This window comes from Musca vetustissima, unplaced genomic scaffold (assembly GCF_032173495.1).
Source record: "Musca vetustissima isolate MV318-11 ecotype Yass unplaced genomic scaffold, APGP_CSIRO_Mvet_v1 utg1698, whole genome shotgun sequence".
In the NCBI taxonomy this organism is placed as follows: domain Eukaryota; kingdom Metazoa; phylum Arthropoda; class Insecta; order Diptera; family Muscidae; genus Musca; species Musca vetustissima.
Window position 1 is genome coordinate 93428 of NW_026875477.1, and position 27993 is coordinate 121420.

Here is a 27993-nt window from a genome sequence, read left to right on the forward strand (position 1 = left end):
TTTTGGTTTCGTAGATTCCATTCAGTAATTTTTGATGTTCAAAATGCATCTCGCACAGATAGGCCGGTCGTCGAAAATATCAATAAAATCGGAGAAATGATCGAAGTTGACCGTCATGTTAGCAGTCGTAACATCGCCCAGGAGCTAAAAATCGACCAAAACTGTTTTAAACCCAACCTAATATTTAGTAGATCAAATGAACCAAATACATTATTTTTGTCTATTTTTTGCAGCTATAGACCCGATCACCACGATTTTTTGTAAAGATCGGAAACGTTCAAAAGTTAGACGGGGCGGACAATATGATTCCCTTCGACACTTTGGGTACATATGTACAAGAGATGTTCATATGTACAATATCCTGTAGATAGAATAGACATACCAAACATTGGAAACTATATATGACAGCTATATCTAAATCTGAACCGATTCCAACAAAACTTCGCATACACTAATCTGGACCTAATTCAGTACGCTGTGCAAAATTTTGTCTCAATCGGACCAATATTATGAGTTTGGTGCATCATTTACATAAATTCGGGCGAAACTATATATGGGAGCTATATGCAAATCTGAACCGATTTTCTCCAATTTCAATATGATTCATCCTTGGGTCAATTTCTGTCTCAATCGGACCAACATTGGGAGTTTGGTGCACCATTTATATAAAATCGGACGAAACTATATATGGGAACTATATGCAAATCTGAACCGAATTTTTCTCCAATTTTAATAGGGTTCGTTCTTGGGTCCAATAAGTGATCTGCACCAAATTGTATCTAAATTGGATCATAAATGCGACCTGTACTTTGCTCACAAAAATACATGGACTGACGGAGAGACTGACATGCATTAATCGATTCTCTCAAAAGGAACCATGGGTATATCCTGAGTATTTTTGCCTGTTACAAACATATGTACAAAGACATAATACCCTGTACCACAGTTTGGTGAAGGCTATAATGACAAAATGTAGAATACATATACATGGCGTATATTTTTACTCCTAAAGGGCATAGACCTGATAATATGTTCGTATATCCAAGAGAAGTGATTGATTTTTAAATGGATACCAATTATATTGGGGTGTGTCGTTGGATGTGGGAATTATGCGTAAATATATATCTATTCTTATATTGATTAGATTTACCATTACCACAGAGTGCGAAAATGTAGCGCTGATGGCTAGAAAACTTTGCATCAGGTTCCGTTTATAGTCAAAAAACGACGTCTATATCTTCGACGATGATAAAAAAATATTTTTCTCCGGTTTTCTAGTCATTTTAGACGCCACAATTATCAGACGAACATCACAAATTTTCCGCGGGGAAGGGGTTCACATGATTTGAAAACGATGCCGCAGAGGAGCTGTTAACCACTAATCGGTCAAGAGAGTGCAATTATCGCAAAATATTTCCAGGGCTCGTAATATAGATCCACAGAAGCTTATAGCTCAGTGGTAGTCCGACTATACTGCTCCGCTCACTAGTTTTCACATAAAATATGCTGATTTGAAAAACCTAATATATTAACTAATCCCGTAGAAAATCCCGATACAAAATCCGATACTAAAAGTATCAATATTGTTCCAAATGTCGGGAATAACCGAAACCCTCCATTACTAGGTATTTTGGTGAGTTTTTCGAACGAATTGCCTCAAATGTAATATTTTGATTTTTTATTGGTTTGACAAATCTTCTTAGCAAACATTATCAATTGTCCACTTTTAGGTATAAACCCCATGTAGCGATACCCCCACGATTTCCAATATTTTGAGAATTTCAGACATGCGTTTTTCATCTGCTCTAATTAAATATTTAGATATTTAATAAAAGGTCCCATATGTATATCGATACTCCACACTATTTGGTATTTTAGAGATTTTGCGCAAATTTATCATCGAATCATATTTTGAATCATTTCATATTTTGGTTTCGCATTGGGTAACAAATATTCGGTTTACTCTCAGGTGTAGCCCCCATATAGCGGTACCTCAGATTTTTCGTTGTTTTGAGAATTTCAATCATGTTTTTCACCTAGTTGATTTTAATTTCATTGAGCGGAAAATCTTTGTATCAAAAATTATAAATATCGGACCCCAACCCTTTATATGAATTTCTACAATGGCATAGCCCCCATAAAATGTTCTGATCCGATTTTATATATTTTTAATGCCCTTCTCATGGTGGAGTGAATACAATTTGACACATCTAATTAATTTTAACCATTTTTGTTGACAATGGTGACAATCGGTTCAGATTAAACAATAGTACGTATAGAAAAACACCCTTTAAATCGAAACAGCAGGATAACAATTGGAAATTATACGAGAACCATAGAATACCCAAAAAAAAAAAAACTTAATTATTCAATGGGAGATTCAGAGGGATTTTTTGTCAACAAAAGCTTCTAAGCGCTTATTTTATACTTAGAACACCCAGAGGACTTTTATGGTCAATTGGAATGTCCAGAGGGCATATAGAGTGGCGAATTTTTGAGGCTTACTATATAAGATGGGGGGAATTTCTATTTCCCAAAGAAAACACAGAAAGCTTCTGTTGTTCCACAAGTCGTCTACATTCTTGAGGAGATCACGATGACCCATAGGATTTTTATTGTAAAAGCGAAGGTATTCTATTTTCTATAGAGGAGCCATATGGCATATGTAGTTTATTGAAGACTCAAAGTGTTTTGCCCCTGTTAAAGACCCAGAAAGCTTATATAGGATATAGAGCAGCCAGAGGTCTTTAAGACTCAAGGACGTGTTCTGGTTCTGCTGTAAACTATTTAGAATTTGTTGGTACTAAAAATCTGACTTTGTTATGTCCCCGTATTTAATACCAAAATAATAATTTTTCCATAGAATATTTCCACAGATAAAGCTACATCAATTATTGTTTAAACAAATTGCATGCATACCAATGTCAGTTCCAAAGCTCATCAGAAAGGTTGTGAATTTCAAGTTATTTTGTGGCAAGTTATGCTTTAATACATGTTGCACGTTTCAATCCACTGTCCCACTCGTTGCATCTTTTGTTTCTCTTTTAAAGTGGTGGTACAGTCATAAATAACCATGCTGACACATAGAAAACCACATAAAGTACAAATCATTATTTTGAAAAAATCTGCGTTCGTGCGTGTGTATCCTCATCTTTCAGATTATTTATAGAACCAAACCGCCATTAAATATATGTTTTATTTTATTTTGTAAAGAACATCATTTGAAACGGACTGCATGCCCTTATGAAATCGAAAGCGAAAAAGTAAAATGAAACTAAACAACTAAAAACTTGTGCAATTCAGCTGAACAGAAATGTTTACAGGCTCCACCATCAGAAGGGCCTTCAAAATACCAAAAGACAATCAATACCCTTACATGGGAGCTATTACAAAATACAGACCTACACTATAAAGTATCTGCTAAGCAATCAATTCGGTTGGAAAATGCACCTAGAAAAATACCAAAAAAAGGCTAGAGGTGCAAACGAATTATTTGAATCCTAAAAATATCGAAAATAATGCGAAATGACAAATTAAATAGAAACTTCACCTAATGGTGGAAATCTTAGATATCGACCCTATTAAGGTTCTTGAGATCGGCTTGGCCATTCAGAAATCATAGACGTTATAAGGCAAATCGAAGAAATCGTTTCTAGTATTGAGTAAGATTGCAGATATCAACTTTAGTATAGAGGAGGATCCCTGAGATCGACTATAATATTGAAGAAGAAGTTTAAGATTGGCTATAGTATTAAAGGGGAAGACTTCAATACAGAGAAAATCTGTAGTATAAAGGATGATATCTGAGTTCGCCTGTAGTATAGAGGAAGACTTTTGAGATCAATTCTAATATAGAGGAAGATCTCTGAGATAGACTCTAGTAAAGAGGATGATCTCTGAGTTATACTCTAATATGGAGAAAATTCTCTGAGATTGATTCTAGAATCGAAGAAAATCTCTGAAATAGATTTTTAGTATAGAGGAAGATCTCTCATCGACTCTAGAATAAAGGAAGACCTCTCATCGACACTATAATAGAGGCAGATCGACTGTAAAATAGAGGAAGATCACAGAGATTAACTCTAGAACAGAAGAAATGGAAAAAGATCACCGAGATCACCTCTAGTATAGAAGAAGACCCCTGAGAACGGCTGTAGCATAGAGTATGATCTTTGAGATTGAATCTAGTATCGAGGAAGATATTTACACTAGTACAATAGAAGGAAGAGGAAGATATTTACTCTATTACAAAAGAAGGTATGTATCCATTCTAGTATAGAGGAAGATCTTTGAGATTGACTCTAGTATCGGGAAAGGTCTCTGAAATTGAATCTAGTAAAGATGAAGATCTCTGATCTTGCCTCCAGTATAAAAGAAACCAAAAAACAGAAGTAAATGATTCTAGTACAGAAGAAGATCTCTGAGATCGAACTCTGGAAAAACTCTGAGACCAGCTCTAGTATCTAGCAAGGTCTCTGAGGTCGACTCTAGTATCTCCGAAGATCTCTAAGATTGACTTTAGTATCGAGCAATATCTCTGAGCTCGATTTTTGGTACAGAGGAAGAAAATCTATAGAACAGAAGTAGAGGATTCCAGTACAGAAGAAGATCTCGGAGATCGCCTCTAGTATCTAGGAAGATCTCTGATATCGATTTTTAGTATAGAGGAAGATCTGGGCTCCAGTATAAAAGAAAATCTACAGAACTGAAGTAGAGGATTCCAGTACAGAAGAAGATCTCTGAGATTGACTGTAGTATCGAGGAAAATCTCTGCGATCGAGTTTTGGTATAAAGGAAGATCTCAACAGTAGTATAGAAGAAGATCTCTGAAACCGATTCTAATATTGAGGAAGATCTCTGAGTTTGACTCTAGTATCGAGCAAGATCTCAGAGCTCGATTTATAGTACAGGGAAAGATCTAGGCTCCAATAAAGAATAACATCTAAAGACAGAAGTAGAGGATTCCAGTACAAAAGAAGATCTCTGAGAAAATCGATTCTAGTTCGACTCTAGTATGGAGAACAATCTCTGAGATTAACTCTAGCATGGAGAATAATCTCTGAGATTTCCGAGATCTTTTCTAGTATATAAAGCAAGATCTCCAAGTTCGAGTCTAATGATCCCGAATATAAATCATTTCTCTAAGACTGTAAATGTGAACATGGATTTCTTAATTCATTTAGGTTTGGAATAAATAAAGGCTTGTTTTTAAGTGACTTTTTTCATTCTTACTAAATCACGATAATTTTGATATAACGCCGGCTTTTTATCTTCGCACAAAATCAGCTTTGTTTTTTATTGTTTATTTTCAAATGCGTCATGTCAGGCAGATAAGGGAATACATATTTTATTAAAGCAATATTTTTATGCATATGTAAAAGGGTGTGTAAATAGGAAAAATTCTCATAAATAATAATTTGTTTATATAATTTAAAAATTGGTTCTTGAAATTTTACAAAGTTCAGAATTTTCAGTTAATTTTTTTTTGTTTGAAACCCTTTGTTACATGGAAATATACACTGATATAACACACAGTAAACATGTGCAAGAGCGGTGGGAGGTTGTCAGTTTGCCGGTGTCATGTCAGATTCACACATACGAGTATTCACATGCAATTGTATTGTTGTATTTTTTTATTTGTTCTGCAAAGCGACGGCGGTCGTTAACATTTTGTTATGCTTTCTTTTGAACGACTTCCACGACGTCGTTGTTGTTGCTGATGTTCGTAAGTTTTTTTGTCACGACTTTAATGCGAATTCGAACAAATTCACATTGTTATGACCAGCCGATGACGTCTGGCTGAAGCGATGGACGGGTGGACGGACAGACCGTTCCGAACCGTAACAATAACAACAGTTCACAATGTATTGAGGTTTTGGTTTACTTTTATTTTTGCAGCACAAAACATGTGATTCTAAAATGTACATTGTTGTATAGGTGACTCGACTCGGAGGGTTAGACGACAATGATCGGGGGCAGGTATGGAAGAATATTTAATATTGTCTACACTGATAGATATATCATTGTTTGGGCTAATGTTAAACTCGTGCTTTAAACAATTGTTATCGTGGTGCAGTACATCGACATCGCACATAATAAGACCATATATTGTGTGTTAGGTTGATGTTCAAATAAAATACAGGGAAATATTTATCATAGATTTTTATTTAAAATAATGGCTGTAAAGTGTCATTTGAGAGGGATTTGGATGAATAAATACAGAGAAATTACTTTATAGGGAATGACTCTAGTGAATCTCTATATGATCGATTCTAATATAGAGAAAAAACTTTGAGATCAACTTGATTAAAGATCGACATAGTATAGAGGAAAATCTCAGAAGATGACTCCACATAGATCTGGGAGATATATTCCAGTATAGATGAGGTCAATGATAATATTACAATTATAAACAAAAGGTCGTAGAGGTCGACTATAGTAAAAAAAGGACATCTAGTATTGAAGGAAGTCTATGATATCGACTATACAAAAGATTCACAAATCTGTAGTCGAGGCTAGTTGTCTGAATAGTCAAAATCGAGTATAATTTATATAAAAACTCTGAGAGATCAACACAGCTTTTAGGTCGACATTAGGTTAGAGGGAGATCTTTCGGATCGATTTTAGTATAAAGGTAAATCTTAATCATATCGAGCGTAATTTAGAGAAAGTGATCGACTAGATTGTGGAAACAAATTTCAAATAGTATAGTATAGTAGTATAGTGGAAGATCTCGGAAATTCACTCCGTTATAGGGAATGATATGTGAAAATTTCTATAGTGTAAACTCCGATTATAGTGTAGAGGAAGATGACGTAGATGGATTCCAGTATAAATGATAATATTTATATTACATAAGAAGGCCACAGAATTCGGTTATAACGAACTTGCTAAAAAATATGTATAACTGACGGTGACAATCCTCACAAAAGTTAATTTTTACTTCCTCTATACTTCTTAGGCTGCTTCTCTTTTTCTTTAATGGATTTGACATTACAGCTGACATTTTTGTATAAAGGTTGCCAGTATACCTTTATACAAAAATGTCAGCTGTAATGTCAAATTCATTAAAGAAAAAGAGAAGCAGCCTAAGAATTGTGAAGAAGGACATAAAACCTACCAGTTTTTAACTGAATATATATTTTTTCTGCTAAGCCTATGGCTTGCCTTACTTGGATATAACGAAATTCTTCCATAACGAACTAATTTGCTTGATCCCAACTAGTTCGCTATAACCGTACTCGACTGTACATGAAAATATCTGGGATTGTTTCTAGCATAAAAAAAGATCACTGACATCGACTCATGTAAAGAGGCAGAATTCAGGAATCGACTATCGCCTCTAGTATAAAGCAAGACCCTAATATAGAAGAAGAATTATGTGATCGACTCTAGATCTGATGAAGAAGGCCACAAAGATCGACTATAATATATACTATATTATAAAGAAAGATCGCAAGGATCGACTCAATATAGAGGAAGATTTCAACTTAATATTTAAAAAAGATCTCAGATATATAAGTGGTCTCAGGGATTATTGTTTTACATAAAAGCATAATTTTGTATTGTTTATAGTCTAATAAACCGAAATGATATGTAAATGTGGCGTATGAGTTCTAAATAAATTCTAAATTCACGTTAATCAAAAGCCTATGACATATTGCGATGGTTTTATACCCTCTATGATAGAATGGAGTGAGCGTTTATAAAATTTGTCATTTCGTCTGCAACACCTCGAAATATTTATTGGAGACTCCACAAAGTATATAGTTGATAGGAATAAATTTGTGTTCCGACCTTTATTTCCGTATGTCTTTAAAATCAAAATAAATATCGTAACATTTGGATTGAACTTTGAAATATTGTCCATACTACTATTAAATATGGTATTGAATGTGGAATATATCAGATCACGTTTTTTTATCGCACCGCATTATGTTCGGCATTTTTAAGCTTTTAGTCCTACATTGCAACCAAACGGTGTTTTCATAGAATAATGTTTTCAATATATATTTAAATTTTTTGTGATAGGTCCCAACCTGGCTCTTAGGGAGTAAAACATATTTTGCAGGGCATTTTTATATATAACTTCCCCGCCTCATTTTCAGTATATTCAATATTTTAACTGAATTTATATATCGAAAGAACTGGAAGTTAGTCGTTTTGGCATTGGTTTCGGAAGGTGATAAAAATTTGTACAGAAATTCTTCAATATAGGTTCATTACATAGCCCCTATATAAAGGTTAAACCCTATTTTCGATATTCTGAAGGCCGCATTTGCCCATCGAAGGGGCTGTAATTTGGCATTCCAGTGTTTTGGAGTCTTATAAAAAATCCCTACCAAATCATTTCAATATAGGCCCGTGTTTTGACAGAGCTCCTATATAAATGTCCCGCGCCATTGTGACTGAAATTTAGCATTCCGGGTTCACATACACATCTTAGAGATAAATAAAAGGTAACACCATTTCGGTTTTTTGCATATTTGCATTTTCTACAGAAGGAGCTGAAATTCGCCGTTCAAGATTTTTGAATAGCGAAAAATATATTTGCAGAAAATGTTCAATATACGTCCATATTTTGACATAGCCCAATGGAACAGAACCGCATAATTTTTGGTATTTTGAAGATTTTAGCTGTATTTCCTACCGAAGAGTCTTAGCCATACCAAATTCTTGGCGGATTATTTTTAAAATCGGTATATTTTTTGACATAGCCCCAGATACCGCACCGGTATTTTGAAAATTAATGTGGTATTTTTCATTCTGAGTTCTTAGTGGATATAAATCTTCTTCGCCGAAAGTCGTCAGTATAGGTCCATGTATTGACATAACATTTACGTATTTTGAAGGTCCTATTTGCCTATTTTCTACCGTTGTACATTCTCTCAGTACTATTTCCCTACCGAAATGTCTCCAATTCGACATTCCCACTTCTTAGTGGGTGCAAAACGTCGTCTCAGAACATTGTCAATATTGATTATTTTTTATATATGAATGTCCCGTCCCATTTTAGGTATTTAATTGGTTTTATTTTCAACTTTCAACCTATATTAATATATGTAGCCATTTCGGATTTTAAGAGATAAATTACCTCTCGGCAGTATATTTTCAATATAGGGTTTTATATAGCCTCCATATAATGGTCCGCCCCATTTTCGGTATGTTTGAAGGTCCACGACGAATTTTACAATGAAATAACCCCCACATAAGGGACCGAACAAATTCTATGTTTTTTGAATACCCTGTAGATGATTTAAAACATTCGGCCCAGAACTAGTTTCAATATACAGTCATTAGTATGAATTATGGACCAACAATTGCCGTTTCAAAAAACTACCTTAATGTTATTTTTTGCTATTGTTGTTGTAATGATTTGTAAATAAAAACGCTTATCTGAAAAACCATTCACCAATTGTGAACATAAGAGTGAGTGAGGTGTCTGTAATCGCCACCATTGAAGTACCCCGTTCAAGAGGCTTTACTATATTTCCAATATTTTTGTATATCCCATTATTACATTGTTAATTTTATTCTAATTATTCAAAAAACAACAAAACAAAAACGACAGACTGACTACAGAAAAAACAACACACCATTGTGAAATAATTGATGTGTCGTTATGCGTACCCAGTTTTTTTTGTTCTGCCAACCAATGATTTGGTGTTTACTATTCTTTCGCACAATTTCAAAAGCATCGACAACAATTAAAACCCCATTTTTGTAATGGAAAAGCAGTGTTAATGAAAAACGTTGAAACAAGAAAACATATAACAAAAAATCATTGCAATTTAATGTGAATTAATAAGTGAACTTAAATTAACCAAAAAGAAAAAAAATAAATAAATACAATTAAATTTGTACATCAACATCAAGTGTGTGTGTGGAGGACACTTTCCAAGTGGAATTTATTAACAACGGCAAACGGAACGTGATTGCACCCAAAAAAACAGACGATGAGACGTAGAAAGTAAGTTAATTTACGGCGTTTTTTTTTGATTGTGTTTGTTGTGTGTTTTGTTAATGTAGTTATTGTTAAATTTATGTTTATAATAAACCATTTAATGTTTGATAAAAAAATTAACATTATGATAATTTTTTTTGGTATTGGTATTGAAAAGTTATGAAGCAAATGAGGAAATCTCAGTTTCATTTTCATTATCAACAATATTGTCATTTCCGTTTTCAGTAAATTATGCACATTTAAAAAGTGCGGGGTTTTGATTGGCAAAAAATACTTTTTAAATTACAATCCGTTTTGTTGAACATTATTTTAATTAGAGTATAGAGAAAGATCGCCGAGATCTACCTCTGTATAAAATCTTTGGGATCGCTTTTAATATAAAGTAAAATTACACAGGTCGAATTAGGTGTAGGAAAGAGATGGCAGAGATCGACTTTAGGGCAGAGGATGGTCTCAAAATTTGACTCTCATAAAGGGAAAGATGGATCATGGCTGGTATAAATAATGTATCACATATCACATACCAGTAAATAAAACACAAATGTAACTTTGACATTCGGTATTTTTGGGTGGTTTGAGCACACTTTGCAATAGGCTTCAATTTGATATTTTGGGTTCTTATTGAGTAGAAAATCAATCTCCCTACAAAAAATTAGCCCCCATATATAATAATACATCTTATTATGCGGCATTAAGAATATTTTGTGTACGTTTTCCAATCCTCCCATTTTCGGTATTTTGAAGCCTTTAGCCGGACTTTCCACTGATGTGGAAACAGTTAGATATAAAGGATTATCGAAGGCTGGAATACTTTTACATAGTTTTGGCGTAGACAAATCCCAATATAAGGTCTTGTCAATATTTTAAAGTTTCAATCGAATTTTTTCTTCGAAGTGGTTATAATTTGTGTTCCGGGTCTCTGAAGGTAAAACACATTTTTTCTATGTTGGTCAAAGTCTTGATGTAGTACTTACTTAGCTGGCTCGAGACAGAACATTTGTTCCATAAGCTGAACTTAAAAAAAAGATATTGTGCTCAGTTTTTCTAATTTGAGAGACCGTGCGTTGATATGGCGTCCTCCACTTGATCTTTCCATCAAATTCGTGGACTTCCCCTTCTGCGTGAACCATTAGTGGGCTCGCTTTTATGTGCCTTTTGCGCTGGGGCATCCTCAAAATGGCCTAGCCAACGTAGTCGCTGCATCTAGATACGTCTAACAATGCCGATGTCCGTGTGTAGATGGTAATGCTCGCGGTTCATTCGACGCCGTTACTCACCGTCGACGCAGAGTGGCCCGTAGATCTTTCGGATAATTTTTATTTCAAACACTCCAAGAGGTGCCTCATCTGCTTGTGCAAGTAACCCTGCTTCTGAGTCATACACCAGTGTCTTGTCGAGTGTGAGTTTGGTCTGGCGATAGGTGGCCTTGTTTCTAAACCGCATACTTAGACCATGGTAAAATATTTTGGCCAACACTATCCTTCTCCGAATTTCAAAACTGATGTCATTAGTTTTATTTGTGGCGGTACCAAGGTGTATACAATCTTTGACTATCTCGAGGGTGTAGTTTTCAAGTTCCACAGTTAGTCTGAGTCCACTGGATGTCTTGTGCATTGATACCATCAGCTTGGTATTCTCGAAATTTTCTGACAGTCCTACTTTGGCAGACTCAATTTTTTCAAAGGTGGCTGTTATAGATCGCAATGTTCGACCCATTATGTCGATATTACCGGTGTAGACGAAGCATGTTATTGGGTGTACAGAGTGTCATTTCTGTTCACTTTTGCATCTCGTATGACCATTTTCATCTAGATGTTAAAAAGTTCACACGAGAGGCTGCCACCTTGTCTGAATCCTCGTTCGGTATTAAAAGGCTCCGAGAGGTCCTTTTCGACTTTAACTGCTGATCTTGTTATCTCGCATAGCTGTATTAATGTTGCAGGAATGCCGAACGCAGATATGGCTTTAAAAACCTCCGAACGGATAGGGCTGTCGAATGCGTCTTTATAGTCGACGAATAGGTGGTATGTGTCGATGTGTTTTTCGTGGATTTTTTCCATGATTTTACGCAGAGTGAAAATCTGGTCAATAGTGGATTTACCAGACCTGAAGCCGCATTGGTATGGTCCAATAATGTCATTGACCATTCGCTTCAGTCGTTCACACAGTACGCTGGATAGAACTTTATATGCGATGGGAAGAAGATTTATTCCTCTATAGTTGACACATATCGTCTTGTCTGTTTTTTTTTTTTTTGTACACGGGAGACAGGATGTTGAGGTTCCAATCATTGGACATGCATTACTCTAGCGAAATTGTATAGTTCGGCTGGTAACCCATCGGCTCCTGCTGCTTTGTTGTTCTTGAGTCGATTAATTGCTTTTTTGGCCTCATCTTGGCTAGGTGGTATACACTCTATACCATGATCCCTTATTGGTTCTGGGGTATCTTCTTCAACGCCACTATTTGATAACAGAAGCTTTTCAAAATGCTCCTTCCAGATCCTCAACACGCTGTCTGTATCTGTTACCAGGTTTCCTTCTTCATCTCTACAGGAGGCTGTGCCTGCACCAAAGCCTTCGGTTTGGTATTTTACTCGTTGGTAAAATTTCCGGACTTCATTCTGACTCCTGTACATCTCGATTTGCTCACGCTCACGTCTTTCTTGTTCTTTCTTCTTTTTTCTGAAAACAAGTTTCTCCTCTCTCCTTTTCTCCCGATAATTCTCCTTCACGTTACGTGTTGCTACTGTCTGCAGGGTTGCCCTATACGCTGCGTTTTTCACATCAGTAGCATTACGATACTCCTGATCGGGTTTCTTTGTGGTGGTTTTTGGTACCCAAGTGTTGCTTTTGCTGCAATTTGTAGGGAGTGGGCAATTCTTTGCCATTGTGCTTCTATACTATTATCGGGACAAGAAGTGCTTTCTTCAAGCAAATGGGTAAGTTGAGCGGAGTAGGCCTCGGCTACCTGTTGTGTTTGCAGCTTTTCGACGTCGAGTTTCCGTGTTGCTGCTACATTAAGACGGGTGCGTACCTTGGCTGCCCTAAGGTAATGGTCCGAATCGTTATTCGCTCCTCGTATCGATCGAACGTCTAAAACACTGGCTGAATGCCTTCCGTCTATCACAACATGATCAATTTGATTTCTCGTTGCTTGATACGAAGAGAGATCCAGGTGGCCTTGTGTATATCGATATGCTTGAATCTGGTGCTGCTAACTACCATGTTTTTTGCTGCCGCGAAGTCAATCAACCTCATGCCGTTGTCGGATGTTTCTTCATGAAGGCTGAATTTTCCGATGGTGGGGCCAAAGATATTTTCCCTTCCGATTTTTGCATTAAAATCTCCTAGCAGAATTTCATAGCCAGGGCAACGGTAATATGCTGTTTTTAGGGGCTCGTAAAATATGTCTTTGGTCTGTTCATCATTATCTTCGGTCGGAGCATGGGCGCAAATGAGACTGATGTAGAAGAACTTCGCTTTTATACGGATTATAGCAATTCGCTCATCTACTGGAGTGAATCTGGAGACGAGGTCTTTTATTCTCATGTTAACCAGAAATCAGCAGCCAAATTCATGTCTCGTTTCTTGGCCTGTTCTTTTCCATCGTATTTCCTGTAAGGCAATAATATCGGCTTTGTATTTCTTGAGTACAACCGTCAAAGCGAACACTGCGCCTGTTCTGTAGAACGTGCGCACATTCCAAGTGCAGATTCGCAGATCGTGGTCCTTTATACGTTTGCGGGGGTCGTCAACATTAGGGGGGTTTGGTTTTCTTTTTCTCAGCTTTTTCATAGTAGGTCGGGTTTTCCGAGAGTGGGCAACTAACCCGACGCCTCAACCCAGTTTTTTATAGTTCTTATGGGTGAACTCGCGGCACATATTAGCTCACTATTTCACTTTTTTCCTACCTATTACCGAATCCCAACAATTATGTTTATTACATTATCTATGGTATTTAGTGGTGTGTGTGTGTGTCATGCTCATTTCAAATACTATAATCAGTGCTCTTAGTAAACTAACGTTCCTTATCAATCACTTGATTAATAACCTGATAAACATTGAACACAATTGTTCAGATCCCCTCAACAAATTTGGATTAATTGGCTTTGGCAGTTAAAATTTATTATATGCTAGGGAGCCAAAAGTGTTTTCTATAAGAAAGTATTTAATATAACGAGTTTTTTTTGTAAAATTCTTACAAAAATAACCTCTATACAACAATGGCCCCTAAATTTGCAAAGGGCCCAAATACAAATATTATATATAAATAGTATGTATATTAAAAATAATTTTATTTTCCGATAAAAGTTCTGAAACAATGATAATTATTTATTTGAAAATAGTTTAAAGTTTTTTTTTTTAATTTGTTTGATTATACTTGTTAAGGTAAAATTATTAATTTGAAAATAATTTTGAGTTTATATTTATTTTTTTGGTGATATTTGTTGGGGTTAATGAACTGATAACCACCATGCTGATATAATTTTCATCAACTAATGCTTCCATGTTTGCAATACATATATAATATTTCCTCACTATTACAGAATAACCATTAACACCACCATGTTCATCAACTATTATAATTTCAAGGTTAATTAGTTTTGATAAGAGGTGCCAAAGGGATGTAATCTCCCCCCAACATTGTAGTTGATATGTTGTTTGGCATTTATGATTGCCATCTGATAACAGTGATAAAGAAAGACACCTTGAAGAGTTTCCAAGCGCGAAGAAAAAAAAACATGTCGAATTTTCTAAACCCACCACGAAATCACTTAAATGGCTTGGGGGCTACATATCTTAATATGTAATGACAATTTATTCGCGGGATACAGATCTGGGTTGGATAAACCGGATTTTCATATGTATATCATTTGAAAGCTTAAAAAAATCCTAATCACAAGGAATATTTTTTGCTTAAGTCAACTGTTTTGTTGTTGTTCCCCAGTTTTTCTCATTTATGTGGCAACCCAATTTTTCTAATAACTCACCTGATTCGTGTGTGTTCGAACAACAATAATAATCATTGAAATCTTATCACAAAATAATGCAGAATGTGGCTGACATTTGTGCATGAATTGTTGACTTTTATTAGAAATAAAACAATAACAACGTTCCGTTCGCGATATATCAGTTAAATATTTATTTATTTATTTTTGATTGTTACAATTTGAAGTGGCCAACAAATTAGAAATAGGAAGGAGACAAAGACCAACTATAGGGCGTTTTTGTAGGGGGTATTATTATCAAGTGTTGGGTTAATATGTTATTGATTGACAAATCCTAAGGTATATGATTACATACCGAAATATTTATTATTTATTTTTGGGTTTCGTTATAGAAACATAAAAGTGTGTCAACTATATACGAATATGTAGTAATATTATGATTTTATTGCATCAGGTCACTAGTGAAATATTTATTTACTATTGTGAAATATTTATGAAATTGTATTGTTTGAACGAAATCCTACTTTAACCAGTAAGTAAAGTAGTAAAGTCGGACTGAGCCGACTGGGACACTTTGGGTATATTCTACATATGTATCCTTACAGTTACATGTCAATGTTCCCTCGAACGAACATACTTATGTGCTTCTGTATTCTATGATAAATTTAATTTGATTCGGGCAGATTTAGAATCGTCTGCGTACCATGGTACAAATTTATGGAAAACGATTTATAGCAAAATTGATACACGCTATTCGGTACGCCACACTGTTAAACATTTAATTTCAGTCAGACACGAAACACATTTGGAAGCTATGACTGCATCTGCAAAATTTCGTGTTAATCGGACAAACATTAGGAGTTTGATGCATCATTTACCTTAAATCAGACGAAAATATATATGGGAGCTATATCGAAATCTGAACCGATTTTCTCCAAACTCACCACTCATCATCCTAGACTCAATTCAGTACGCTATGCCGAATTTCTTGCAAATCGAAAGTTATATAGGGACTTTGGCGCACCATTTACATAAAATCGGACGAAAATTTATATAGGAGATATATCGAAATCTGAACCGATTTTCACGAAACTTAACACACATCACTCCAGACTTAATTCACTACGATATGCAAAATTTCGGGCAAATCGAAGGATATATATAGGGACTTTGGTAAATTATTTTCCTAAAATCGGTCGAAAATATATATGGGAGCTATATCTAAATCTGAACCGATTTTTCCGAAACTTACCACACATCATTATAGACTCAATTCATTACGCTATGCTAAAAATGCTAAATCGAAGGCTATATAGGGACTTTGGTGCACTATTTACATAGCATCGGACGAAAATACATATGGAACCTATATCGAAATCAGAACCGATTTTTCCGAAACTTACCACAGATTATTCTAGACTCAATTCAGTACGCTATGCCAAATTTCATGCAAATCAAAAAATATATAGGGACTTGGTGCACCATTTACATAAAATCGGACGAAAATATATATGGGAGCTATATCGAAATCTGAACCGATTTTCTCCAAACTCACCACTCATCATTCTAGACTCAATTCAGTACGCTATGCCGAATTTCTTGCAAATCGAAAGATGTAATGGTACTTTGGTGCACCATTTACCTTAAATCGGACGAAAATTTATATGGGAGATATATCGAAATCTGAACCGATTTTCACGAAACTTAACACACATCACTCAAGACTTAATTTAGTACGCTATGCCAAATTTCGTGTAAATCGAAGGATATATAGGGACTTTGGTGCATTATTTACCTTAAATCGGACGAATATATATATATATATATATATGGGAGCTATATCTAAATCTGAACCGATTTTCACGAAACTTACCACTGCACTCAATTCATTACGCTATGCTAAATGTTACGCAAATCAAAAGTTATATAGGGACTTTGGTGCACAATTTACATAAAATCGGACGAAAATATATATGGGAGCTATATCTAAATCTGAACCGATGTTCAAGAAACATAACACACATCACTCTAGGCTTCATTCAGTACGTTATGCCAATATATATGGGACGCTATGACGAAAATATATATGGTACCTACATCGAAACCTTAACAGATTTTTCCGAAACTTACCACACATCATTCTAGACTCAATTCAGTACGCTATGCCAAATTTCGTGCAAATCGAAGGATATATAGGGACTTTGGTGCATTATTTACCTAAAATCGGACGAAAATATATATGGGAGCTATATCTTAATATTAACCAATTTTTTCCAATTTCAATGGGGTTCGTCCTTGGGCCAAATAAATGAGCTGTGCCAAATTTCGAATCAAAATTTCGACCTGTACTTTGTTTACAATTTAACATGGACAGACAGACGGACGGACATGCATAAATCGACTTAAAAAGTGATTCAATGCCTCTTCTCAAAAGGAACCATGTGCGTATCTCGTTTCCTATACCGATATTATATTTTTTTGCCGAAAATTTGTCTTCATATTCTTTTTTACAAATACATGTGGTCTACATTGGGGTTCTAAAATGCGTCTGTCATATTCTGCAGATATTCACAACAACAAATTGTCCCTGAAAATTGAATTTTGTTCTGAGTGGATGTTTTTTTTTTTTTTTAATTTTACAATAACAAAATTTAAAATGTAGATCAAAAGAAATCCTTGAATACGATGTTTTCTATTTCCTGAATTTTGAACACAGGTATTTTTTTGACAAATTTGTATGATTTCAATGTTATATACCGACTGCATCTTTATAAAAAAATGTTTGCATTTACATACATATAAACATATGTAAATAAAGAGACGACGGATAGTCGTAGATATTTTTGTTTGTAATCTATACTTTGCATTTGCATCTTTGTTCGTAAACAATTCTGACTCAGTTATTTTCTTTAGTATTTTTGTATTTTTCAACAAGAAGAGCAGATAATGCGGATCACGTCCGTTTGGTGTTGTTATTGTTTTTATTTTTAGTTTTGAAAAAAGGGGACATCGAAGTAAATATTTCTTCCAGAAAAGTACCCGGTTGATATCATCATCGTCATCATGACTTTGTAATTTTTTATTTGTAAATTTACATTAAATTTGAAATATGATTTTTGAAAATCGTATTTAAAATTATTTAAAAATATTTTATTTATTTGTGTACTAAACTATTTTTATTTCTCTGAGTGTAAATTCTACGCAATTGAGGATATATTTTATTGTACATACAAATGCCGCCTTAGAAGTCAGAACTAGGTCAGCTTGAGATATCTGCATATTTCTAGTCTGATGCGATACAAATCATTTGAATTTCTATTCACATTGTCTGACTCTTACATATATACAGTGGCGGTACAAATAACACTGTGTGACAAGATTTTTTAGTGGGTGGAAAATTCCTATTGCGGATTAAAGGCCTTCGTCGCTGAGTATATCCCCAGAAGGAAAAAATTGCAAACATTTTTTTGCTGGTAACCCTATTATACTTGATATTATTATATCTTGATTAGAAACTATTGTATGTATTTTTTAAGCAATATTTCATCTTCATATAATAGAATACTACATCTTTCTAACTCAATTCCTTGTGTGTCCGTTTTTGACCCTAATATATTGAACCGTACTCCAATTACCATAACATACGATTTTTCATATCCAATAGGCCTTGGTGAGTATATGAAAACCCCAGAAAGAAAGAATTTGTCATAGGTTATGCCAAATACGAAAAAAAAACAAATTTCGAAGCATACAGAACCGGTTTTCTAAATTTTTGAACCGGATATTCAGATAATAAAATCGGATTCACAACAATAAAGAGCGTTTATTTTTCAGCTTTCTAATGACATGCATATAAGACATAAAAACCGGTTTTATTTTCTAAATATCCGGTTCAAAAATTTACAAACCCGGTTCTGTATGCTTCAATATTTGTTTTTTCGTATGACGAATTTTTCTTTCCGGGTTTTCATATACTCATATATGTCAAATAAATCTACATAAAGTAGGTTAACCCGGTAAAAAGTTCTAATGTATATGGCGTTTTACTTTCCATGAAACCAGCGGGATATACAGAACATGTGTTGTGACTTTTGAATGAGGACCTATATTGAAAATTTCATCATAAATGAACGCTACCATTCATGAACCCGAAATGTTTAATTGCATAACCTCCGATTGGAAAATGCAGCTAAAACCTTTAAAGAACCGAAAATAGGTTCCGATTTATTGGAGCTATGCCAAAGCGTATAAAGATTAATCAAGATTTTTTTTTACCTCCAAAAAGAAATGTGTCTAAAACTTGAAAAATTTCCAAAAATCAGGCGGGACTTCTTTTCTATCGTCAACGATAATTTTCTGCGAAGATGTTAACATGTACACCCTAAAACCTACTAAATACGAAAAATGAGTAGGGACTTATAAATGGAAACAATGTAAAAATATGGACCTATATTGGAAATTCTCATCATAAGCTCGAACTCGCTTACAGGACCATATCCTTTTTATGAGAATTTGCATATGTCCTGGAGTGCGACGAATTCTATCTTTGAGGTATTGGTTGTTGACGTAGAGGTTATTTTTCTAGTGGCGCCAAAGAAAGAAAATGCGAGTCGATGGACAATTGTGTTGCACTCTTCGTGAGATAACAGGATCCGGATACATATCCCATGAGACGTAGCGCCGTTTTGTTAAGAGGTGTTCATTAGTGGATTAGTTTTACATTCTATTCTTTCTTCATGTTCGATACAGACCACTGCATTTTGTCATAAAATTCGCATATGTATTTTCCAAATTATTTCGATGAAAATGCCAAATACAATATAAGAAAAAGTGTTGATACGAGCATATTTAGTATGCCAAAGGGTCTATAGGTCACACATTCAAGACCTCCAGAAAGCCTTTTACGAGCAAGAAGACATTTATTTGTTTTATCAATGTCTTCTTGTTCGTAAAAGGCTTTTTAGAGGTATTGGATATTGTGATGACCTATAGACCCTTTGGTATACTACATGTGCTCGTATTAACACTTGTTTCATATTTGTTGTATGTGGCATTTTCATCGAAATAATTTGGAAAATACATATGCGAATTTTATAATACAATGCAGGGGTCTGTATTTAACCTAAAGAAACAATGGAATGTAAAACTAATAACACAATCGAGTGAGTGGAGAGATGGCGGTTGTTTAGCAAGACTAACTACCAACAAATTTGTGGGGAGAGGTGGAGGACGATACCAAAACAAAACACCGCCGAACAATGAGTGTTTTTTTTTCTTACAAACAGACAGAGAAAGGAAAATAACAGTAAAGTAAACTTCTTCAAGGGGGCTATTATACGCAGAAATCATCTGGAGGCCTTTAATATTTAAAATGCCCTCTGGAGATCTTCAATACTTAATTGCCTTCTAGGGGACTTCAATTTCAATTCTTAAAAGACCCCATCTAGAGGTCTTCTATATAAAAAATTCATTTTGTCGGGATGAATATGTATCAACATTTGTTTTGTATTTTAATTTCTGAACATGAAAATTTCCCTAAATTTCCAATATCTATAATGTTTTCCAATATCACTTACTTCGTTTCCGATTCTTATCTTTGTTTTGTAAATTACACGACATTAATGGTGGTTCTTCCCGTCATTTTTTTCGTTACAGAGTTGAAATACGAGTTAAACCGACATCATCGAGACCGGTGAATTTCCGTAATGTGGCCTTCGAAGATGACATGGCATCGGTACATCCCGATGATCTGTATGCAGCACAGTTTGAGGCCTTTGGCACCACACCGCCACGGACACGATTGAAGAACAAGAATCGGGATTGGGAACGGAAACAAAAATCTCTAGCTACAGCGTCAACGGGAGGGTAAGTTGATAAGAAATTTTGTGACAATTTTTTTCAAAATAATATTTCTTTTCCTTCATCCTCCTCAATTTCAGAGCCGTTGATTCACCTGTAACTCCCAAACGGGGAAGTTCACGCATGACCCGATCCCGTGTGCTTCGACGCAACACAATGGACTGTGCATTGCTGAATGAAATGTTTGTGAATGAGGATAGTGCCACAAAGAGGGCGGATAAACGGGCCCAGGCTTTATTACGTGAATCGGAACGTGAATTAAAGAACTCGTTGGCCTTAACCTCAGCATCGGTCGTCTTAAGTAATTATAATCCAAGGGTTACAAGTTTTCATGAAAGTTCACACAATCTGGAGGCCATGGATAAGTGTACACCCTTGAATAATGAAGTCACTCTGAGATATCAACAGCCCAAGGTAGTGGAATCATGTAATCGTTATATGAGTGTATCATCGCGACCGACCGGTTGTCGGGCCTCAGCGCCGCCACAGGCATTTGCCCATAATCTATGTTTGGGATTTCAATCGACACCGGGTTTTAAGTTGCGCAAAGAGTTCCATGAGACCTTTGCCAATCTCATTAAACTGGGCAGTGTGGATCGGCAGGATGCCAAGGTAAGGAGAAACATTTCTTAATCTCTTTAAATAAATAATATTTTATATTTGTTTTTTTTTTAGATTTCCCATGAGGAACACACCTGGCAGACTGAAGTCAAAGATCTCATTTGGCTTGAACTGCAGGCCTGGCAAGCAGACCGCACCCCTGAACAACAGGATAAATATTTATTTGCAGCACGTAAAGATGTACCGGATTTGTTGACACAAATCATTAACTATAGATTCCAGCCTCGTTTTCGCAGGCAAGAAAGTGAATTTAGTGTAGATAGTGGCCTTGGGACAGATAGTAATGCTAGTTGTAAGTAAACTTTTTCTATAAAATATATATTTTCCGATTTTAATTCTCCGTTATCTTCATAGCTCCACAACCCCAAAAATTCTGTGAAGGCTGTTTGTCGTTGTACTGCAAAGATTGTACCGATCAACAGGAAATCGCCATGAAAGAAGTCGAAGAGCTATTGACACGTTTAGAAGCAGCTGAGGCCCTATATCCCTCATCACAGGCTATGGGCGCCTTTCATCCCATCTACCGAAGTGAATCATTTGTGGGTCGCATTAAGACAATGTGCCTTTGGTATAATATAACGAAGCAAGCCCGTCTTAAATTAACAATATTGGGTAAAATTTTGGCCCGTCTACAGGGTGAGAAATTCTCATGGCCTGTACAGACATCATATACTGCAACGGAGTCGAGTAGTGGTAATTCATCAGCTTCGGGTATGGAGAATGAAGATTCGGGTATGAATTCAATTGATTCGACACGTTCGTCATCACATCGTAAACTATCGTCGACCAACGCCATGGGTCTACCAATGCCCAAGGTACAATTTCTATTGAACGATGTGGCACATGTGCCCGGCGATACAACAAGCAGTAATGAGTAAGAAAATTTTAATTATTATTCTCTAAAATAGACATAACCATTAACCGTTTCTTTTTGCAGATCCTCATCAACGGAAATCAGTCAAATATCGGAGAGTATTTCTTCAACCTTATCCGGACATTCATTTCGTAAAAATTCCATTCACGATTTAAATATATTCAGTGTAGAACCGCTGCGTAATGGCAGCGGTACAAACCCCGAACAATCATCGGCATTATATCGTAAATTCATTGAAAATGTTCTGAAGTCACGTGGCCTAGCCAAGTCCCTAGCATTTCTACACAAACTGCATAATGTTGTAATGTGTAAGGCACAAATTTCACTGGAGAAACCCGGCACTGAGGATTATGATTTTGAGACTGAAAAAATCGAAGAAGATGTTCCACGATTGGAACCGGACATTAGCCAAGAACAAATTGAAGAACTACGCCGTTATGGCTATTGGAGTGAAGAATACAAATCGATCAATTTGCCAACATACATTCCCATATTTGTATTTCTAAGTGGTGTCCCGCTGCAGTTTATGCATGAATTTATGCGTATGCGTTTGGAGACACGACCACCCAAACCGAACCCCTTGAGTTTGGAACAATTAATGAAAGAGTTGAGGGAGGGTCTTACCTTGGCGTTAACACACCGAGAACGCTATCAACGGCACATTACCACAGCCCTGGTCGAGAATGAACATGAACTAGAACGATACACCAGCATTTTGAATCAATACGATGCCACCGTAAGGAAAGTATTCGAATTATATTTGGAATATATTGATCAGCTGGTGTTGGTGGCGTGTCCGGAAAACAATCAAAAATCCGCCTTGGAAAAGGAATGGATGTTCACGAAACTGATATCGCCCATGATATCGGGTATGCATACACTGGCAGCGAAAAAATTCTGTAATATTATACGTAATCTTCTGAAGGGTATATCGGAACGATTGGTTAGCCGTTCCGAGGAATTGGATATACAAATTGAGGGCACCACGGCACAGAATCTCGAAACGGAATTAAAATGGCAGGTATTGACAATATGTCGTGAAACACAATCGCTATTCACGGTGGAACGAGAAAGTTCGGTAAAGGTGCTGTTCTTTGCCAAGACCTTTTGTCGTGATGTCGAATCGGCCGATTTTCATAGGGAACACTATGAAAATGATGTCGATGCCAATGGCACGCAATGTGATTTTGTTTGTGAAGAGGCCAAAGATGCATTTAAGCTGCTGCAAAGAGATGTTTTGGATGTGCGAAATAAGCTAACCAAAATTATTGAGAGGGTCCAGGAGAGATGTTCACCCATGCATGTTATGGATTTGGATGTAAGTAAAAAGAAAAATTAGTTTTCTTTACCGGTGAAAAAATAAATAAAAAATACTTTCTTTACAGGAACAAGATCGCCAAGCTGTACTCTCACGTACCCGTGAAATCCTCCATCAGGGCTATAAGTTCGGTTTTGAATATCACAAAGATGTAATCCGACTCTTCGAACATCGCATTATGGCCACGAAAAATGAAGGCTTTGAGGAGGAATTGTCACTGGGCATTGTCACCTTTGCCAAAATGTGGATGCAATTTGTCACCGAACGTTGTGAACGTGGTCGTGGCATGCGTCCACGATGGGCGTCACAAGGTCTTGAGTTCCTAATATTGGCATGTGATCCTCAGATTACACGGCATTTAGACGAAACCCAATTTGAAGATTTAAAAAAGAAAATGGATCGTTGTATATCCCATGTCATCGGAATAACTTCGGAACCAGAGAAAACGCGAAAGAAAGCCTCTCCTAGAACAAGGAAAACATCATCGCCCGCCACTAGTCGATCGCGTACTCCCACAAGATCACCAATGTCAGCTGGTATTGTGGTGAACAATACAACGTCACAACAATCACCGCAATACAACAAATTCCTACATCCCCAATTCAGTCATCGGGAGGAAATTTTCAGTCGCACCGAGTCGTTGGACTCAACAGATTCCACTTCCACGCTGGATGTCACCAGCAAAATGGGTGATTTGCGTCTAATCGTACCGACGGCAATAAATGAAAAGCCCAACACACCGCCAACACCACCCACCAATCCCAATCAAGTTGGAGCTGATGCCTCACTTGCCCTACGACAAATACGCATTCGCGATGCCATCAATCGTTTAGATTTGGATCTCGATGAACGTTTGCGTGAACGTAATCTAATCGGTCAGATTAAGGCGTTAAATTCCTGCGATAAAGTACAAATTCGGGCGCGCAGTGTCCATTTCCGTTGGCATCGTGGCATTAAAATCGGCCAGGGTCGTTTTGGTAAAGTCTATACGGCGGTCAACAACAACACCGGCGAGCTAATGGCCATGAAAGAAATCGCAATACATCCCGGCGAGACGAGAGTCTTAAAAAATGTTGCCGAAGAATTGAAAATTCTCGAGGGTATCAAACATGAAAATCTTGTCCGCTATTATGGTATTGAAGTACATCGCGAAGAGCTGTTAATATTTATGGAATTGTGTTCGGAGGGTACACTAGAGTCGTTAGTCGAATTGACAGGTGGTTTACCCGAAGGTTTGACACGTCGTTTTACCTATCAATTGTTGTCGGGTGTTTCGGAACTGCATAAACACGGCATTGTGCATAGGGATATAAAGACTGCTAATATATTTTTAGTTGCCGGTGGTAATAGTCTGAAGCTGGGCGATTTTGGTTCGGCTGTAAAGATACAAGCTCATACAACAGTTCCGGGTGAATTGCAAGGTTATGTTGGAACACAGGGTAAGTATCGATGATGTTGATGATGATGGAATAAAAATTAATTAATTCCTATGGGGAAAATTTAATTTAACATAATTTTGAGTAAGACGAATTTAAGAGTTTCCTTTGAAAACTAATCTCCGAAGAACCACACAGGGTTCCTTAAAAAATTTTCTTTAAAATTTCATGCGTAAAATAGTTTAAAACTAAAATCCAATTAAAATCGATGATTATGGGTCTGCTACGTCTTTCAAATATATTATTTAAACATAAACGCTTTCAGAACTAATAAAATTCGCGTTTCCTTTCAAAAAATATTTGTAAAAATAGACGCTTAAATGCCACTTAATCCTTTCAGAAATATCTTATATATTCTAAAAACTCCCAATCTCATTGGTCATAAAAAAATCTACTATTCCATATTCCGCTAGATCTTTTAAAAAATGATTAAACAAATTTTTACTCGTAAATCTTATGGACATTTCAAGAATATTTGAAACTAAATACTCACATCTGAGCCTTCTTAAAAAATACATCTCGTAGATCTGATCTTCCAACAAATAATCGTAAAATCCACGCTGGAGTTGCATCTAACGCAGAGAACACCTGCTTCGTGTTCGCCAACTTTGGTTTATCCACCAACAACTGCCCAATTGTCATAACCTTGGATTTTGGTTTCGAAATTTGTGGGCAGTGGGCGGATTTAAAGAGGGGGGAGGGCTCTCCTTCGGACTGATTTCGACAGACCCTTACCCGCAGATGCAGTGGATGATGGGATTTCTCAGCGCTCAGGGGGGTGTTGAAGGCTCAGAAGTCCAAGCCACCATCGTTTCAGTTGTGCTCGGGCCACTCACAGTTTTTTCCTCTTTTAAACCGATTGCTGTAATTAACAGCTCTACGTTAAATCTTCCTGCAAGAGATCTCTCGTTGACTCGTTTAGTGGTTCTCGTTTCTGATGATTCATCCATCATGATGATGGGAAGCTCGACGGCCAACTGCCTCAGAAGTCTCGAGACTTCACTACAGGCCGCGGAGAATCTCGCCAGGGTTTACGTCTTTACTCATCGTCTGAGAGGACTCAGCAAGTAGAATCCTAGTAACGCAGAAGGAGCTGGCTTTCTTTATAAGGTTGAGGAGAAGGGCCGCCTGCCTCTCCAGGCCTCCTATAAACCGGATGCTGTAATTAACCGCTCTCTGGTAAATCTTCTTGTCTGAGATCTCTGTGGCGTTGACTCGTTTAGTTGTTCTTGGTTCTGATGATTCATCCATATTTATGATGGGAAGCTCGACGGCCAACTGCCTCAGAAGTCTTGAACCTCCCTACAGATGGTGGAGAACCTCGCCAGGGTTTACGTCCCTACTCATCGTCTGAGAGGACTCACTAGGTTGACTATTGTGTTAGTCACAGTAGTATCTTCGTCTGATTAAGGCTGAAAGAGTCGGCTTTCTCTATTAGGTTGAGGAGAAGGTCCGTCTGTCTCTCCATGTTGCAGTATTTAACCTCTCTCCAATAAATCTTCTTGTCAGAGATATCTTTGGCGTTGATTTGTCGACGTCAAACTACCTCAGAAGTGTCGAAATTCACTACAGGCCATGGATATCCTCGCCACAATTAAGCATGAAAAACTTCTAATACATTCCCTCTATTAGAACGGAGCCTTTTTGAATCCATGGGCGCTTCAACAAACCGTAACACTAATGGGCACGAGGTCGCCTAATATCCCAGTTTTAGGAAGGTCACTTGAAAAGGTAGTGACCTATTTCTCTTTCAGACTCGGAATTAGATTTTGAAACATCACCTTTCTTAGGTTGTGTCGGGATTGATTTTTCCGGGTGATTTTTTGAATTCCGATAATTTTTGTGCCTGTGTCTTGACTGCAGATGCCAAGACACACACACATATGAAGGAGATTTTTGTTCACGATCGCAGGATAACGTCGGGGCTTTACTGAGTTATTTAGGCTCCGCACTGTAACCATCCATCCATATTTGATTTTAGTTTTAGGGGAAAACCCCTAGATTCCGTTCTCTGGCATACAAACCTAAAATTGGGTGATCAAACCTGATTGATTAAAATGATTGTGTCCGACTTACAATTTAATTTAAAAAATTTTCTGATTTACAAATTTATTTTCATTTTTTTAGCTTATATGGCTCCTGAAGTTTTTACAAAAACCAATAGTGATGGTCATGGCAGAGCAGCGGATATTTGGTCAGTTGGTTGTGTCGTTGTTGAAATGGCCTCCGGCAAGGTAACATTAAACAAATCCATATATGTCCCTTACAATCGATAATAATAATATGTTCCATATTTTTTTAAATAGCGTCCTTGGGCACAATTCGATTCCAATTTCCAAATTATGTTCAAAGTTGGTATGGGTGAAAAACCAGAAGCACCCGAGACCTTGTCACAGGAAGGCCATGATTTCATTGATCATTGTTTGCAACATGATCCGAAGGATCGTATGACCGCATTTGAATTGATGGAGCATAATTTTTGTAAAGTAAGTGATATGGTGAACTATAATATATATTTTTTTCTAAAAAATATTTCTTTATGTTTTTTTAGTATGGCCGTGATGAAGATTTCAATGCCGAACAATTAGCTGAACAGGGACGTCGTTCATTCCGCCGTAATATTCGAATGAAATGAGAAAAAATTGCATAAAGTTTTTTTTTCTTTTCGACCAGATTTGGGGCATTTTCTTTTTGTACGCGTTTGTTGTGTGTTTCTAGTAGCTTTACCTCATTATTACAAATATTTTTATTATTTAAAAATATCTATATTATATTAAATAGTTGTCCTATATTTAGGGGAAAAAACTTAGAAACAATATTTAGTCGCAAATAAAATCGATTTTTTTATTAGTTAATGTATGTTCTCTGTGTGTACATGAACTTTTAATAAAAATTTGTTAGGTTATTTTTTTCGTTTTTATTAGTATATAAGCTGTTAATATTTAAATATTTCCAAATTGTCAATCTGTT

At 36.3% G+C, this 27993-nt stretch overlaps 1 protein-coding gene across 1 annotated transcript; it reads left to right on the top strand.

The window, feature by feature from the left end:
* Window positions 1-9956: 9956 nt before the first annotated feature.
* Window positions 9957-27667, top strand: LOC133337967 (mitogen-activated protein kinase kinase kinase 4-like). Its single transcript, XM_061546164.1, has 10 exons — window positions 9957-9970; window positions 20571-20780; window positions 20855-21386; window positions 21450-21687; window positions 21750-22269; window positions 22333-23587; window positions 23655-25026; window positions 27151-27257; window positions 27330-27509; window positions 27575-27667. The coding sequence occupies exons 1-10, from the start codon at window positions 9957-9959 to the stop codon at window positions 27656-27658; spliced, it is 4512 nt and encodes a 1503-aa protein (XP_061402148.1). The 3' UTR covers window positions 27659-27667.
* Window positions 27668-27993: the final 326 nt, after the last annotated feature.